General features: G+C 44.5%; 1 protein-coding gene across 1 annotated transcript; it reads right to left on the bottom strand.

Annotated features, from left to right (window-relative positions):
- Positions 1 to 13,728: 13,728 nt before the first annotated feature.
- On the bottom strand, positions 13,729 to 15,475 carry fam240a (family with sequence similarity 240 member A). Its single transcript, XM_014174776.2, has 3 exons — positions 15,227 to 15,475; positions 14,814 to 14,938; positions 13,729 to 13,926 (listed from the first exon to the last, which is right to left on the bottom strand). Exons 2-3 carry the CDS (start codon positions 14,933 to 14,935, stop codon positions 13,815 to 13,817), a joined length of 234 nt encoding a protein of 77 aa, XP_014030251.1. The 5' UTR covers positions 14,936 to 14,938; positions 15,227 to 15,475; the 3' UTR covers positions 13,729 to 13,814.
- Between the last annotated feature and the right edge of the window lie 1,644 nt (positions 15,476 to 17,119).

Raw genomic sequence — 17,119 nt, 5'->3', positions numbered from 1 at the left:
ATTCGTGACAAAATAATTCTAAATATTCCATTACCGTACTTCGAAGCATGTCAACCGCTGTTTAAAATCTATTTTTATGCAATTTTTCTCATAATAAAGCGATAATATTCCGACCGGGAATCTGCGTTTAGATAAACAGACAAAGGAAAAGAAAGCATTCGGTCGAAGCGGGCACGCGCCTAAGCCCATAGTACTCTGAGTGGCCACTTGCCAAAAGCGATAAAGTGTTTCAGCCAGAGCCTGCCTCGATATTGTTCAACTTTTTCCCGGGCTCTGAGACCCTATGGAAGACGTAGGAAGTGTCACGTTATTGCACAGATCCTGAGTCTTCAATAAAAAGAGCCAAGATGAAACACTACTTCTCAGACAGGCCACTTTCTGCTTGAAATCTTCTCAGGTTTTGGCCTGCCATAGGAGTTCTGTTATACTCACAGACACCATTCAAACAGTTTTAGAAACTTTAGGGTGTTTTCTATCCAAAGCCAATAATTATATGCATATTCTAGTTACTGGGCAGGAGTAGTAACCAGATTAAATCGGGTATGTTTTTTATCCAGCCGTGTCAATACTGCCCCCTAGCCCTAACAGGTTAAGGATAGAAGCTGCCATCGACGTAATTGTTCACGATTTTGGAAAAGACTGTCCAGCTTATTCATAAGGTTTATGAATATAGGGTAATCCCTCCATTTAAAGCTAAACACAGGCATAAAATAATTCACATCCTTGCAGGCTTTGGAAAATAAATATGACAGACTGACAGACTTCGTCGCATTTGTACTATCAAATTGTTCACATGCTAAAATTGTCACTTTGGAGTCGGGTCTATAAGCCATTGAAGAGATCCTGATGGCTTGTAAATCATGGCGACACCCCACAAGCTTTTCCAAAGCATAGCCTGGTAATTCTGTAGCGCTAAGGGCCTGTTCAATTTGACAGAGCGCTAGGCGTATCTTAAGCCATTCTCTCATACGCAGTGCAGGAGAAAAACTCCCGGGTTTTGCATGATAAAGGGGTCTGGGGCCGCTGTCTGTGAAAATCTTCACCGTTGAATCCTCAGGTTTGAACATATAAGTCATATGGCCATCACTAGTATCCAAAAACACTTTAAAACATTCTGGGGCCTCACCCCAAAGATCCTCAATGCTTTTATCATTGGGTTCGCAACATAATTTTCTGTTTTAATGTTCAGGGTTTTATTTTTTAAATCTTGTTTAGTGTTCTGGGGCCGCATGTGTATCTGGGGCATATTTATAAGACGTCTGCCTCCAACACATAGCCCCCCGGACATTGCTAATTCATAGACAACAACCCTAAGAGCAATAAAATAGGGGGGTGTGGGGGCCATCCTCTTTGAAATGTTCAAACACAACCCCCCCAGTTCAATGAGGTCCCTACACATCAATCATTATGACCACTTCAAAGAGATACAATATAGATATAAAATAACACACTCTAACACGTGACAGATGCAACTATATGACCCTAACCACGTGACACCTCCCCGCCAGGATGTCCTGACCTGTCACAAAAGGTGCCGTGTTGAATAGACCAAACTGCAGCGGGAATATGGATGCTCATGTTTTAATTCAAAAAAGGAGTAAAGCATCCACTGGAAAAACAATAGACACGACAGGAACAACGCAGTGCAAGAACAACTACCCACAACCCCAAAGAAAAACACACACCACTATATAGAACTCCCAATCAAAGGCAACTCAACACACCTGCCTTCAATTGGGAGTCTAATCACCAACACAAACCCCTTAACATACAAAAAACCTGCCACATCCTGACCCAAAACTGATACCATACCTCCCTCTGCTGGTCAGGACGTGACAGTACCCCCCCCTCAAGGTACAGACCCCGGAATGCACCTAACAACAGAAAATACAAAAAAAAATGTAACCCCAACAAAACCAATAAACAATAACCCCTAAACAATAAGGGAGGGAAGGGAGGGTGGCTGCCATCAACGACGGCACTGTGCTACACCCTCCCTCCCCAACCCACCTATCCTGGAGGTGGCTCAGGTGCAGGACGTGGACCTCACTCCACCTTCGGCGTCGCCCACTTCGGTGGCGCCGCTAGCTGCGCCGGGCAGACGGGCCACTCGGGCTGACCCTGGCAGACGGGCCACTCGGGCTGGGCCGGAGGGCCGGAGGGCAGGAGGGCCACTCGGGCTGGGCCGGAGGGCAGGAGGGCCACTCGGGCTGGGCCGGAGGGCAGGAGGGCCACTCGGGCTGGGCCGGAGGGCAGGAGGGCCACTCGGGCTGGGCCGGAGGGCAGGAGGGCCACTCGGGCTGGGCCGGAGGGCAGGAGGGCCACTCGGGCTGGGCCGGAGGGCAGGAGGGCCACTCGGGCTGGGCCGGAGGGCAGGAGGGCCACTCGGGCTGGGCCCGAGGGCAGGAGGGCCACTCGGGCTGGGCCGGAGGGCAGGAGGGCCACTCGGGCTGGGCCGGAGGACAGGAGGGCCACTCGGGCTGGGCCAGAGGACAGGAGGGCCACTCGGGCTGGGCCAGAGGACAGGAGGGCCACTCGGGCTGGGCCAGAGGACAGGAGGGCCACTCGGGCTGGGCCAGAGGACAGGAGGGCCACTCGGGCTGGGCCAGAGGACAGCAGGACAGGAGGGCAGCGCCAGAGGACAGGAGGGCAGCGCCGGGCAGTCGGGCCACTCTGGCAGCGCCGGGCAGTCGGGCCACTCTGGCAGCGCCGGGCAGTCGGGCCACTCTGGCAGCGCCGGGCAGTCGGGCCACTCTGGCAGCGCCGGGCAGTCGGGCCACTCTGGCAGCTCCGGGCAGACGGGCCACTCTGGCAGCTCCGGGCAGACGGGCCACTCTGGCAGCTCCGGGCAGACGGGCCACTCTGGCAGCTCCGGGCAGACGGGCCACTCTGGCAGCTCCGGGCAGACGGGCCACTCTGGCAGCTCCGGGCAGACGGGCCACTCTGGCAGCTCCGGGCAGACGGGCCACTCTGGCAGCTCCGGGCAGACGGGCCACTCTGTCAGCTCCTGACTAGCGGGCGGCTCTGGTGACTTTCGACTGGCGGGCGGCTCTGGTGACTTTCGACTGGCGGGCGGCTCTGGTGACTTTCGACTGGCGGGCGGCTCTGGTGACTGTTGACTGGCGGGCGGCTCTGGTGACTGTTGACTGGCGGGCGGCTCTGGTGACTGTTGACTGGCGAGGCTGAGCTGACATACTAGTCTCCTGATGCGTGGGGCTGGTACTGGACGGGCCAGCCTGGAGACACGCACCTCCATGCTAGTGCGTTTAGCGGGAAACACCGGACCTTTGAGGCGCACTGGCGGTCTTGAGCGCAGGGTTGGCATCACCCCTTCCGGCTCGATGTCTACTTCGCCCTGGCACATGCGGGGCGCTGGTACTGTGCCTACCGGCCTGAAAATCCCAGGCCTCACCACAGCCCCAACCCCAAAGCACGGGACCTGTCCAGTCTGCCCTACACGGGTACGGGGAGCTGGCCTGGGGCTCCAATCTCGCCCCGCCAAATAGCCCTTGTGCCCCCCCCTAAAAAATTATTGGGGCTGCCTCTCGGGTTCTACCTGCCTCCCAGGCAGGTTGTCACAGTGGACCCGCAACTGCTCCCATGTCCAGTCAATCCTTTCCGTCAATACTTCCAGCGACCAGGAATCCATCACCTCCCGAGCGCGCTGCTTCCAACATTCCTCCCTCACTTGCCTCTGTCCTCTTCTCCGCTGCTTGGTCCTTTGGTGGTGGGTAGTTCTGTCACAAAAGGTGCCGTGTTGAATAGACCAAACTGCAGCGGGAATATGGATGCTCATGTTTTAATTCAAAAAAGGAGTAAAGCATCCACTGGAAAAACAGTACACACGACAGGAACAGTCTTACAGGCATACAAAAACGCAGTGCAAGAACAACTACCCACAACCCCAAAGAAAAACACACACCACTATATAGAACTCCCAATCAAAGGCAACTCAACACACCTGCTTTCAATTGGGAGTCTAATCACCAACACAAACCCCTTAACATACAAAAAACCTGCCACATCCTGACCCAAAACTGATACCATACCTCCCTCTGCTGGTCAGGACGTGACATGACCGGATGCCCTTATTTGGGCATGTACGCCCCAGCCGGACATAGGGTCATAAATCACGATTTTGACTGATGCCGTCTACTTTATTCTCTCTCTGGTCTCTTTAAAAAAAATTACAGTGGGCTTTGTTTTTCCTGGTAAATAATCAACCATAATTCAATTTGATTACATAGGCCTAGATTAAATAGATTTTATGTACGGCAGTAGATTTTATCTAGGCCTACTTTTATTTCTCTAAAATGTTGTGCACAAATTTGTTTACAGTGAGCATTTCTCCTTTGCCAAGATATGCCACACCTGTCAGGTGGATGGATAATCAAGAAGCTGATTAAATGGCATGATCATTACACAAGTGCACCTTGTGCTTGGGACAATAAAAGGCCACTCTAAAGTTAGCAATTTTGTCACACAACATAATCCCACAGATGTCTCCAGTTTTGAGGGAGTGTGCAATTGGCATGCTGACTGCAGGAAGGTCCATTGCTCTATCATAAGCTGCCTCCAATGTCATTTTAGAGAATTTGGCAGTACGTCCAACCGGCTGACGACCACATCCGTCTTCTTCACCGGCGGGAGTGTCTTTGGGGCGTGGGGTATTTCTGTCTGATTGGCTGGACCTGACTCCCCAGTGGGTGGGCCTGGCTTCCAAGTGAGTGGGCCTATGCCCTCCCAGACCCACCCATGACTGCACCCCTGCCAAGCCATGTGAAATCCATAGATTAGGGCCTATTTAATTCATTTCAATTGACAGATTTTATCATATGAACTGTAACTCCGTAAGATCTTTGAAATTGTTGCATGTTGCGTTTATATTTTAATTCAGTATATATCCCTTTCCCACCCCACCCTACTTCTTGCTATGAATTCTATCTGATGGCATATTAAGCATGTTTAGGCTAGTGCTTGACTTGGACTGAAATAGGTGCCGGTACTCATTTTGGGTGCCAGTAGCGTTTTTATTTAGGTGCAGGAACTCCTCAATACTTTTGAGCTAATATTCTATAGGAGGTGGAGGAAGTCAAGCAGAAGAACATTTGAGGTGCCGGTACTCAATTCCAGTGAGCTCCTGCCCAAGTCAAGTACTGTGCTTTGGTAAAAAGACAAATAATGTCTGATTTGGAACACTGATTCAAATCAGATTTATTTATATAGCCCTTCTTACATCAGCTGATATCTCAAAGTGCTGTACAGAAACCCAGCCTAAAACCCCAAACAGCAAGCAATGCAGGTGTAGAAGCATGGTGGCTAGGAAAAACTCCCTAGAAAGGCCAAAACCTAGGAAGAAACCTAGAGAGGAACCAGGCTATGAGGGGAGGTCAGTCCTCTTCTGGTTATGCCGGGTGGAGATTATAACAGAACATGGACAAGATATTCAAATGTTCATAAATGACCAGCATGGTCAAATAATAATAATCACAGTAGTTGTCGAGGGTGCAACAGGTCCGCACCTCAGGAGTAAATGTCAGTTGGCTTTTCATAGCCGATCATTGAGAATATCTCTACCGCTCCTGCTGTCTCTAGAGAGTTGAAAACAAGAAATACTCCAGATATAACAGACTGACCCTAACCCCCCGACCCAGACAGGAAGACCATGTCGGTGACTCAACCCACTCAAGTGACGCACCCCTCCTAGGGACGGCATGGAAGATCACCAGTAAGCAAGTGACTCGGCCCCTGTAATAGGGTTAGAGGCAGAGAATCCCAGTGGAGAGAGAGGAACCGGCTAGGCAGAGACAGCAAGGGAGGTTCGTTGTTCCAGTGCCTTTCCGTTCACCTTCACACTCTTCTGCCAGACTACACTCAATCATAGGACCTATTGAAGAGATGAGTCTTCAATAAAGACTTAAAGGTTGAGACCGAGTCTGTGTCTCTCACATGGGTAGGCAGACCATTCCATAAAAATGGAGCTCTAAAGGAGAAAGCCCTGCCTCCAGCTGTTTGCTTAGAAATTCTAGGAGGCCTGCGTCTTGTGACCGTAGCGTACATGTAGGTATGTACGGCAGGACCAAATCGGCACGATAGGTAGGAGCAAGCCCATGTAATGCTTTGTAGGTTAGCAGTAAAACCTTGAAATCAGCCCTTGCCTTAACAGGAAGCCAGTGTAGGGAGGCTAGCACTGGAGTAATATGATCACATTTTTGGGTTCTAGTCAGGATTCTAGCAGCCGTATTTAGCACTAACTGAAGTTTATTTAGTGCTTTATCCGGGTAGCTGGAAAGTAGAGCATTGCAGTAGTCTAACCTAGAAGTAACAAAAGCATGGATTCATTTTTCTGCATACATTTTGGACAGAAAATTTCTGATCTTTGCAATGTTACGCAGATGGAAAAAAGCTATCCTTGAAACAATCTTGATATGTTCGTCAAAAGAGAGATCAGGGTCTAGAGTAACGCCGAGGTCCTTCACAGTTTTATTTGAGACGACTGTACAACCATCAAGATTAATTGTCAGATTCAACAGAAGATCTCTTTGTTTCTTGGGACCTAGAACAAGCACCTCTGTTTTGTCCGAGTTTAAAAGTAAAAAGTTTGCAGCCATCCACTTCCTTATGTCTGAAACACAGACTTCCAGCGAGGGCAATTTTGGGGCTTCACCATGTTTCATTGAAATGTACAGCTGTGTGTCATCCGCATAGCTGTGAAAGTTAACATTATGTTTTCGAATGACATCCCCAAGAGGTAAAATATATAGTGAAAACAATAGCGGTCCTAAAACGGAACCTTGAGGAACACCAAAATTTACAGTTGATTTGTCAGAGGACAAACCATTCACAGAGACAAACTGATATCTTTCCGACAGATAAGATCTAAACCAGGCCAGGACTTGCCCCTGTAGACCAATTTGGGTTTCCAATCTCTCTAAAAGAATGTGGTGATTGATGGTATCAAAAGCAGCACTCAGGTCTAGGAGCACGAGGACAGATGCAGAGCCTCGGTCTGACGCCATTAAAAGGTAATTTACCATCTTCACAAGTGCAGTCTCAGTGCTATGATGGGGTCTAAAACCAGACTGAAGCATTTCGTATACATTGTTTGTCTTTAGAAAGGCAGTGAGATGCTGCGCAACAGCTTTTTCTAACATTTTTGAGAGGAATGGGAGATTCGATATAGGCCGATAGTTTTTTATATTTTCTGGGTCAAGGTTTAGCTTTTTCAAGAGAGGTTTTATTACTGACACTTTTAGTGAGTTTGGTACACATCCGGTGGATAGAGAGATGTTTATTATGTTCAACATAGGAGGGCCAAGCACAGGAAGCAGCTCTTTCAGTAGTTAAGTTGGAATAGGGTCCAGTATGCAGCTTGAGGGTTTAGAGGCCATGATTATTTTCATCATTGTGTCAAGAGATATAGTACTAAAACACTTGAGTGTCTCCCTTGATCCTAGGTCCTGACAGAGTTGTGCAGACTCAGGACAACTGAGCTTTGGAGGAATACGCAGATTTAAAGAGGAGTCCATAATTTGCTTTCTAATGATCATGATCTTTTCCTCAAAGAAGTTCATAAATTTATTACTGCTGAAGTGAAAGCCATCCTCTCTTGGGGAATGCTGCTTTTTGGATAGCTTTGCAACAGTATCAAAAATAAATTTCGGATTGTTCTTATTTTCCTCAATTAGGTTGGAAAAATAGGATGATCGAGCAGCAGTGAGGGCTCTTCGATACTGCACGGTACTGTCTTTCCAAGCTAGTCGGAAGACTTCCAGTTTGGTGTGGCGCCATTTCCATTCCAATTTTCTGGAAGCTTGCTTCAGAGCTCGGGTATTTTCTGTATACCAGGGAGCTAGTTTCTTATGACAAATGTTTTTAGGTTTTAGGGGTGCAACTGCATCTAGGGTATTGCGCAAGGTTAAATTGAGTTCCTCAGTTAGGTGGTTAACTGATTTTTATCCCCTGACATCCTTGGGTAGGCAGAGGGAGTCTGGAAGGGCATCAAGGAATCTTTGGGTTGTCTGAGAATTTATAGCACGACTTTTGATGCTCCTTGGTTGGGGTCTGAGCAGATTGTTTGTTGCGATTGCAAATGTAATAAAATGGTGGTCTGATAGTCCAGGATTATGAGGAAAAATATTAAGATCCACAACATTTATTCCATGGGACAAAACTAGGTCCAGAGTATGACTGTGGCAGTGAGTAGGTCCGGAGACATGTTGGACAAAACCCACTGAGTCGATGATGGCTCCAAAAGCCTTTTGGAGTGGGTCTGTGGACTTTTCCATGTGAATATTAAAGTCACCAAAAATGTGAATATTATCTGCTATGACTACAAGGTCCGATAGGAATTCAGGGAACTCAGTGAGGAACGCTGTATATGGCCCAGGAGGCCTGTAAACAGTAGCTGTAAAAAGTGATTGAGTAGGCTGTATAGATTTCATGACTAGAAGCTCAAAAGACGAAAAAGTCTGGGTTTTTTTGTAAATTGAATTTTGCTATCGTAAATGTTAGCAACACCTCCGCCTTTGCGGGATGCGTGGGGGTTAATGGTCACTAGTGTAACCAGGAGGTGAGGCCTCATTTAACACAGTAAATTCATCAGGCTTAAGCCATATTTCAGTCAGGCCAATCACATCAAGATTATGATCAATGAATAGTTCATTGACTATAAATGCCTTGGAAGTAAGGGAACGAACATTAAGTAGCCCTATTTTGAGATGTGAGGTATCACGATCTCTTTCAATAATGGCAGGAATGGAGGAGGTCTTTATTCTAGTGAGATTGCTAAGGCGAACACCGCCATGTTTAGTTTTGCCCAACCTAGCTGGAGGCACAGACACGGTCTCAATGGGGATACCTGAGCTGACTACACTGACTGTGCTAGTGGGAGACTCTACTAAGCTGGCAGGCTGGCTAACAGCCTGCTGCCTGGCCTGCACCCTATTTCATTGTGGAGCTAAGGGAGTTAGAGCCCTGTCTATGTTCGTAGATAAGATGAGAGCACCCCCCCAGCTAGGATGGAGTCCGTCACTCCTCAACAGGCCAGGCTTGGTCCTGTTTGTGGGTGAGTCCCAGAAAGAGGGCCAATTAAGAGGGCCAATTATCTACAAATTCTATCTTTTGGGAGGGGCAGAAAACAGTTTTCAACCAGCGATTGAGTTGTGAGACTCTGCTGTAGAGCTCATCACTCCCCCTAACTGGGAGGGGGCCAGAGACAATTACTCGATGCCGACACATCTTTCTAGCTGATTTACACGCTGAAGCTATGTTGCGCTTGGTGACCTCTGACTGTTTCATCCTAACATCGTTGGTGCCGACGTGGATAACAATATCCCTATACTCTCTACACTCGCCAGTTTTCGCTTTAGCCAGCACTATCTTCAGATCAGCCTTAACGTCGGTAGCCCTGCCCCCTGGTAAACAGTGTATGATCGCTGGATGATTCGTTTTAAGTCTAATACTACGGGTAATGGATCAGAGGTAATGGTGGGAGCCTTCGGCGTCTCAGACCCCGTAACGGGAGGAGTAGAGTCCAGAGAAGGCTCGGCCTCAGACTACGACTCGCTGCTTAATGGGGAGAACCGGTTGAAAGTTTCTGTCGGCTGTTGAGCATTCCTACAGCATTTCCCTCCAGAAGCCATGAGAAAGTTGTCCGGCTGTGGGGACTGTGCGAGGGGATTTATACAACTATCTGTACTTACTGGTGGCACAGATGCTGTTTCATCCTTTCCTACTCTGAAATTACCCTTGCCTAACGATTGCGTCTGAAGCTGGGCTTGCAGCACAGCTATCATTGCCGTAAGACAATCGTTCTCCTGTATATTATGAGTACAGCGACTGCAATTAGAAGGCATCATGTTAATGTTACTACTTAGCTTCGGCTGTTGGAGGTCTTGACGAACCATATCCAGATAAAGCGTCCGGAGTGAAAAAAGTTGAATGAAAAAAAGTTGATTGAGGGAAAAACAAAAAATATGAACGGTAATTAAAAAGTAAAAACCGTAAAGTTGTCAGGTAGCAAAGTAAGGTCAGCAACAAAATGCACAGCAGCACGTAAACAAGTCTGCAAGTTGTGACCGGAAATGATTGAGTGGGCCTGGGTCCTGGTGGTGTATTGATGTACACTATCAGTCAAAAATTTTAGAACACCTACTCATTTTTGATTTTTCTTTATTTTTACTATTTTCTACATTGAAGAATAATAGTGAAGACATCAAAACAATGAAATAACAAATGGAATCATGCAGTAATCAAAAAAGTGTTAAACAAATCTACATATGTTTTATATTTGAGATTCTTCAAATACCACCCTTTACCTTGATGACAGCTTTGCAAACTCTTGTCATTCTCTCAACCAGCTTCATGAGGTAGTCAGCTGGGATACATTTCAAGTAACAGGTGTGTCTTGTTAAAAGTTAATTTATGTAATTTCTTTCCTTCTTAATGCATTTGAGACAATCAGTTGTGCTGTGACAATGTGGGGGGTGGTATACAGAAGATAGACCTATTTGGTAATAGACCAAGTCCATATTATGGCAAGAACAGCTCAAATAAGCAAAGAGAAATGACAGTCCATCATATCTTTAAGACATGAAGGGCAGTCAATACGGAACATTTCAAGAACTTTAAAAGTTTCTTCAAGTGCAGTCGCACAAACCATCAAGCGCTATAATGAAACTGGCTCTCATGAGGACCACCACAGGAATGGAAGACCCAGAGTTACCTCTGCTACAGAGGATGAGTTCATTAGAGTTACCAGCCTCAGAAATTGCAGCCCAAATAAATGCTTCACAGAGTTCAAGAAACAGACACATCTCAACATCAACTGTTCAGATGAGACTGTGAGTCAAGCCTTCATGGTCGATTTGCTGCAAAGAAACCACTACTAAAGGACACCAGTAAGAAGAAGAGACTTGCTTGGGCCAAGCAACACGAGCAATGGACATTAGACCGGTGGAAATTAGTCCTTTGGTCTGGAGTCTAAATTGGAGATTTTTGATTCCACCCGACGTGTCTTTGAGAGACGTGGTGTGAGTGAACGGATGATCTCTGTGTATTTCCCACCGTAAAGCATGGAGGAGGAGGTCTTATGGTGTGGGGGTGCTTTGCTGGTGACATTGTCTGTGATTTATTTGGAATTCACGGCACACTTAACCAGCATGGCCACCACAGCATTCTGCAGCGATACGCCATCACATCTGGTTTGGGCTTAGTGGGACTATAATTTGTTTTTCAACAGGCCAATGACCCAACACACCTCAATGATGTGTAAGGGCTATTTTACTAAGAAGGAGAGTGATGGAGGACTGCATCAGATGACCTGGCCTCCACAATCCCCCAAGTGCTCAGCATATGTGGGAACTCCTTCAAGACTGTTGGAAAAGCATTCCAGGTGAAGCTAGTTGAGAGAATGCCTAAAACTTTTCACCGGTAGTGTATAAATAAAATTGTACTTTGAGTGGTGATGTTAAAGGTTTAAATTATTTAATAGAGGTCAGACTCTCCAACTGTTACGGCTTACTTTAAACTGAGACTCGGCGATATGATGTGATAAGTTGGCCGCATATAGCTGTTTACTTTGTGCATCGCTGACTTTGCCTTTAATACTTTACCTACTGAAAACACATCACATTCATTAAGTATGGGAGTATTTTGCTATAATGAGTTGTGATTTTTTTGTCAATGTGGGTCTAGACTTTGACTCTCATACTATACAAGATACACAGGGTGAGAACCTGGGCTATTGCTGAGTAGTAGTGAATCATGCTCATGACAACATCTTTCAGCATTGGCACAAGGAATCAATATTTTGAGTGTGATACAGTGACATACCGTCTGTAGTTTGACAGGGCAGTAAACACATTTTGCCGCTGCTGTCAGTCAGGCATTTGCCTACCAGAGAGAGTACACATGACATGATAATGAATGCCCTTCAGACCACCTGTTGGGTGCAAACGGCTGCATGTCAGAAGCATTTGGGGAGCCTTGTGCCCTCTAGTTGTGCTGTATTTTCTTAATTTCAATGATCTTCTTGTGTTATATACCTTTTATGTTGACCATTCTGTAATTGAAAATGTTTGTACATGACAAATTGTTGATTTTCCATATAGTGATGTTGAAAGATGGACAACTAGCATTGGTCTTGGAAAATAATACCAGCATGCAAAATTGGCTAGGACTACTCTATAGACTGACAAGTGGTCGGTACAGTAATAGCTAACAGCTGAGATATTCCAATATTTTAGGCTATTCATTGTGTGAATATGTCACAGTAGTAGTGCTCTGACAACTTGTTCTAACTACACTGAACAAAAATATAAATGCAACACTCAACAATTTCAAAGATTTTACTGAGTTACAGTTCATATAAAGAGATCAGAACATTTTAATAAATTAATTAGGCCCTAAGTGGGAGCTAGGCCCAGCCAATTGGAATGAGTTTTTCCCCACAAAAGTGCTTTATTACAGACGATCCCACAGGTGAAGAAGCTGGACGTGGAGGTCCTGGGCTGGCGTGGTTACACGTGGTCTGCGGTTGTGAGGCCGGTTGGACGTGCTTCCAAATTCTCTAAAACAATTTTGGAGGTGGTTTATAGTAGAGAAATGAACATTCAATTCTCTGGCAACAGTTATAGTGGACATTCCTGCAGTCAGCATGCCAATTGCACGCTCCCTCAAAACTTGAGACATCTGTGGCATTGTGTTGTGTGACAAAACTGCATATTTTAGAGTGGTAGACAATTTCATTGGAATAGAGGTAGATAGATCTATTTCTAATTACCAGTTAATATGTAGAACACATATACACAGTAAATACATTTTCAAAACATGACAGGGATATCACAAAAGTCAGAGACTTATTTCTATTGTGGTCCCTATAACTTGCAAAGCAAAAAATAAACAGGCACAACAAATTATATATATATAAAAAAAATGGAAAGCAAATGGTGTCTCTAGCCTACTTCAGATAGAAGTAGAGGCAGTTTGGAAAGGCAGGATTGAGCGAAGAGAAGGGTATTGATAGTTACAGTAGCCAGGGTCCGGGAGAAAGTCAGTCTGACAGACAGGCCAGGAGCTCTTCTTCAAGGCACCTTGCCATCTCCAACATTCATTCCCCTATACTTCCTCTGAATGTCTTAGTGCACCACCGACAACAGTGTAGCACCGGCCTGGGTGATGCTTCAGCTGCTCCTGAGGAGGTATCACAAATATATCAGCATAAGTGTCTTAGGCCTTAGTATTTAAAAATATCTACTCATAGCCACTAGCCTAGTTTATAAAGTGATAAATACCTACACGCCTTCACCGACTGCTTAGGATACTGAATATTTTCCAACAGAAATAAATCAACTTACAAAATCATTTGGCATATTTACCAACGTAATCTATTCCAAACTAACATTTACTTTGATATTGTTATACATGATCTCAGTAAAACTTCCTATATTCATACCAATAGTGTCATTGTTCCATGTAGAAATGGCACAATTTATATAGTTGACTTCTGTAGTCCATTTACAGTGATACTAGAATACACTTGAGAAAACTGAACTCCTAGGGTCAGTTTCCAACACTCTTCAACCTGTTTTAACTGCAAGTGTGTACGCTTCGTTCACTTAAGCCTACTTAAGCCTATGCGTAAGCCTTAAACCTAAGTATAGATAATGCTGGACTAAAAAGTATGCTCAATAGTGAATCTTCCCTCAGTGTGAGACAAAACAGGAGTGACCATGATAAAACATGTTTTTTATTGATATCAGAAAAAAGACATCACTCTTCACGAGAACAGACGGGACAAATGCAACACTCCATTATGTGTCATCTGCCTGTTTGGCAAGTTTGCTCTTCCTCAGAAGTTCGTCATTTAATTTCTTCAGATGTTTTGTTCGACTCTCAAGCCTTCGGTGCCATTCGTCTCGCAGCCTATGTAAAGACAAAGGATTATAGTTTTTTTTAAGTCAGACACATTCCATAAGCCATATGTTTCCAATATTGCTTTAGGCTACTTAATTGTATGTGTATTGTTAGGACAATGGATTTTTTCTAGCCTGGTTACAGATCTGTTTGTGCTTTTACCTACTCCATTAGCAAGAGAGCAGAAACAGACGGGCACCCAGGCAAAATTTCTTCGACAATTCCTCTAGGACTTCCAATGGGTTTATTATTTGTGACACCGTGCTCTTGTGCCCAGTATTGTGAGGATGGCTCTGCCACCTTCCTCACATCTACTTGGCTTATTGCATTTGTTGCTGCTGTGACACTGCTGTGTCTGATAATCCTCTAACCTTAAAGCAGCACAGGCTATTGTAGGACAGCTAAGCATGGAATATGGCATCCCCTAATATCACTCAACACTCTCTGATTATCATATCGGATTCCCTAAAGTTTTTCCAGTCCTTCTCAGATCAGGGATATACACATGATTACATGGACTAGCCACGGACTAGCCATGGGGTTATGAGATATTAGAGTGTGCTTTTGCTTCTGTGATTAGAGATTCTTATGGCCAAGTACTTTAATACGATTGTCAGTGTAAGTTGTCCTGAGAAGCCCTTAGCGTTAACATATTGCTCGTAACAAGATCATGGTCTGTTACATGTTGCAGATGCGTCGAAAGTGATATCACCTAAATTGTGGAAGTTTTATCACTCACAGCAGGATGTATTCCTAATCCAAATATGAAGAAGAAAAGTTCTGCAAAAACATAAATAAATAGACCTTCGTTTCCCTTGAGTACCCTTCCCTCATATCCTGTGCAGTATTCTTATAGCACAGAAGTGTATCCCTTCAGAATGTCCAACAATACTTACTTGGTGAGAGCACTATTTTTCTTCCTCATGTCTTCAGTTTCTGTCCTTTGGTCGTGTTTAGCAATTTTTTGTTCCCAGAGATCTTTTATAAAAAGCTTATCATGAATAAGAGCCACATTCATTTCCTAGAAGAAAAGACACATCTAATTAGTTAACATGGACTCAATTAAATTCTGTTAGATTTGATTCTGGTTTGAAAAAGCTATGCAATGTCTCACATTTCTCAATGGCTCAGAAAATCAATGTCAATTATGTTTATTCTTGACAGTAATACATTTTTCATCTTGAACATGTATTTGTATAGTAGTAGCTAGTAGCTACAGTATATGTAGTCAGATATTAGTGATGAGACAATGAGTTCCAACCAGCTGGAATAATAAGAGGAACAGCATGCATAGATCCTTAAAACCAACCTTCTGTGGGTATGAATCTTCTTCTCCCAAAGAGCCTCAATGTCAAAGGATGTACTGTGTAGTCCTGTCGTGGTGGATGTGGTGCCGATGAAAGACTCCCCTCTCCCGCGTCCCCTGCTGAGCTTTATTTAAGAGCCGACAACATAAGACCTTCGTGTCATCTGGCCTTTTTGAGAAGAGTTTGGAAGGGAGGGGGAAACATAACGTTACTTCCCTTTGTTACGTCTGATGACATTACATTTAGAGGGGACCTATAGCAGGGCTGTAGTAGTGCTCAGCTCAGCATTAGGGGCCTCCCACACTGGCCTTATTCTAACCGCCCCCACTACTCCAATGACACCAGCACCAAAAGAAGGATTGGCTTGTTCTGTTCATTCTGGCTAGATCACATTAGTCATTTGATATCATCCCCTTTTATTCAATTTGAATGGCTCGCGCCACATTTTAAGACGGTGGCCCCTGAGAGGAGAGAGCAGCAAGGCTCGGCTGGGTAGCTGTGGATCGTGTTACTTGGAAAACTGATGAATGTATCAGGTTTTAATTTATGACCAGAAAATCCTTGACATCTTCTTGACAACTCCTTTACTCCTTATGACAACCTCAATTATTGGATGGCATTGAGGTAAAGTGAACTGTTGCACTTGCAATATAAAGACACTGGCTCCGGTCCAAACACTTAAAAGACACAACTTATCCTCTCAGCCCTCAAATTAAGTGGACACTTCTGATGATGTGTCATGACGTCTGACGAGAATAAACTTGCAGGGAAAGGGGCGAGGGAGGAAGGAATGATTTTTAAATGGACCACCCTTGGCCGGAAATTCGTTCATCCCGTGATGATTATGTTTTCAGCCACCGGGAGCTTGTGGGTGCTTTATATGCACTACAGTCAATTATGAGTGCATGTCTACTTATATTAAATATATAATTAATATAAGCCTACTGTATGAAAGCTAGCAAATTAATTATCTAACATTTGCCTTCCTAGCTGGAACTTCTGAAGAAGGAAAATGTTTTATTTCTACAATTTCCAAAAGATAACCAAACAAAAACATATTTACAAGATGTGTTTGTGCCGTCATGTGCATTAGTAGCACCATTTCTAACTTATTTGCATTTGTTTTTACTTACACTTGTATGTTGACTTCTCCATTGATGTTGTTTTTAAGTTTTCGCAGACTTTTCTTAGCGGATGTACTATTGTCGCAAATTGAATTATGGGGAGTTTCAGGCCCCGGAGTGAACATAATTGTACACTTGCAAAGTCGACTAAACACGAGGGCTGAGGGGCTTTCGTTGCAAACTTCCCTTGCTTGGCTAATCATTTGGACTGCCCTCCAAGATGGTGACATAAGGGCATAAGGTGAGGGTAAGTGGACGAGGGTGTGTCTTTTAAATGTTTGGACTGCAGCCACTGTTTGAAGCTGCAATTGATATTAAGTGTTTTTTGTGTGTTAACTGACTGCCGATGGAGGGTAATAGTATTGGTTCTGAAAATGTTATACTGCCACTACTCCTTTGTTTTAACTCTCTGAAAACAATAGCGCAAGACGACACTCATCCTAAAAAAAAGAAAATGTTTTGATATCCCTACAAATTCTTAAAATTGAATTGCATTTATTTTATCTTTGCTTAAAATCTAGAAGTTTTATATAGTCATCTATGCCATCTTGACATGACTGGTTAATGTATAAAATATAGATACATTTCACAATAAATCTGATTCATTAATTGAATTTTACTATTATAATTTCTCCTCTTTGTCCATAGAACATATTTGTTTTCTTTCATAATGTTGGCCTTAAACTTTTTTTAATAAACAAGGCTATAAAATCCAAAAGAACTTTTCATCACATGGATCTTTTTAATATGAATAGGTTATAACGTCTAAAA

Source organism: Salmo salar, chromosome ssa26, assembly GCF_905237065.1.
Source record: "Salmo salar chromosome ssa26, Ssal_v3.1, whole genome shotgun sequence".
Classification (NCBI taxonomy): Eukaryota; Metazoa; Chordata; class Actinopteri; order Salmoniformes; family Salmonidae; genus Salmo; species Salmo salar.
Note: the sequence above shows the minus strand (reverse complement) of the source record. Positions and strands in the feature narration are given on the sequence as shown.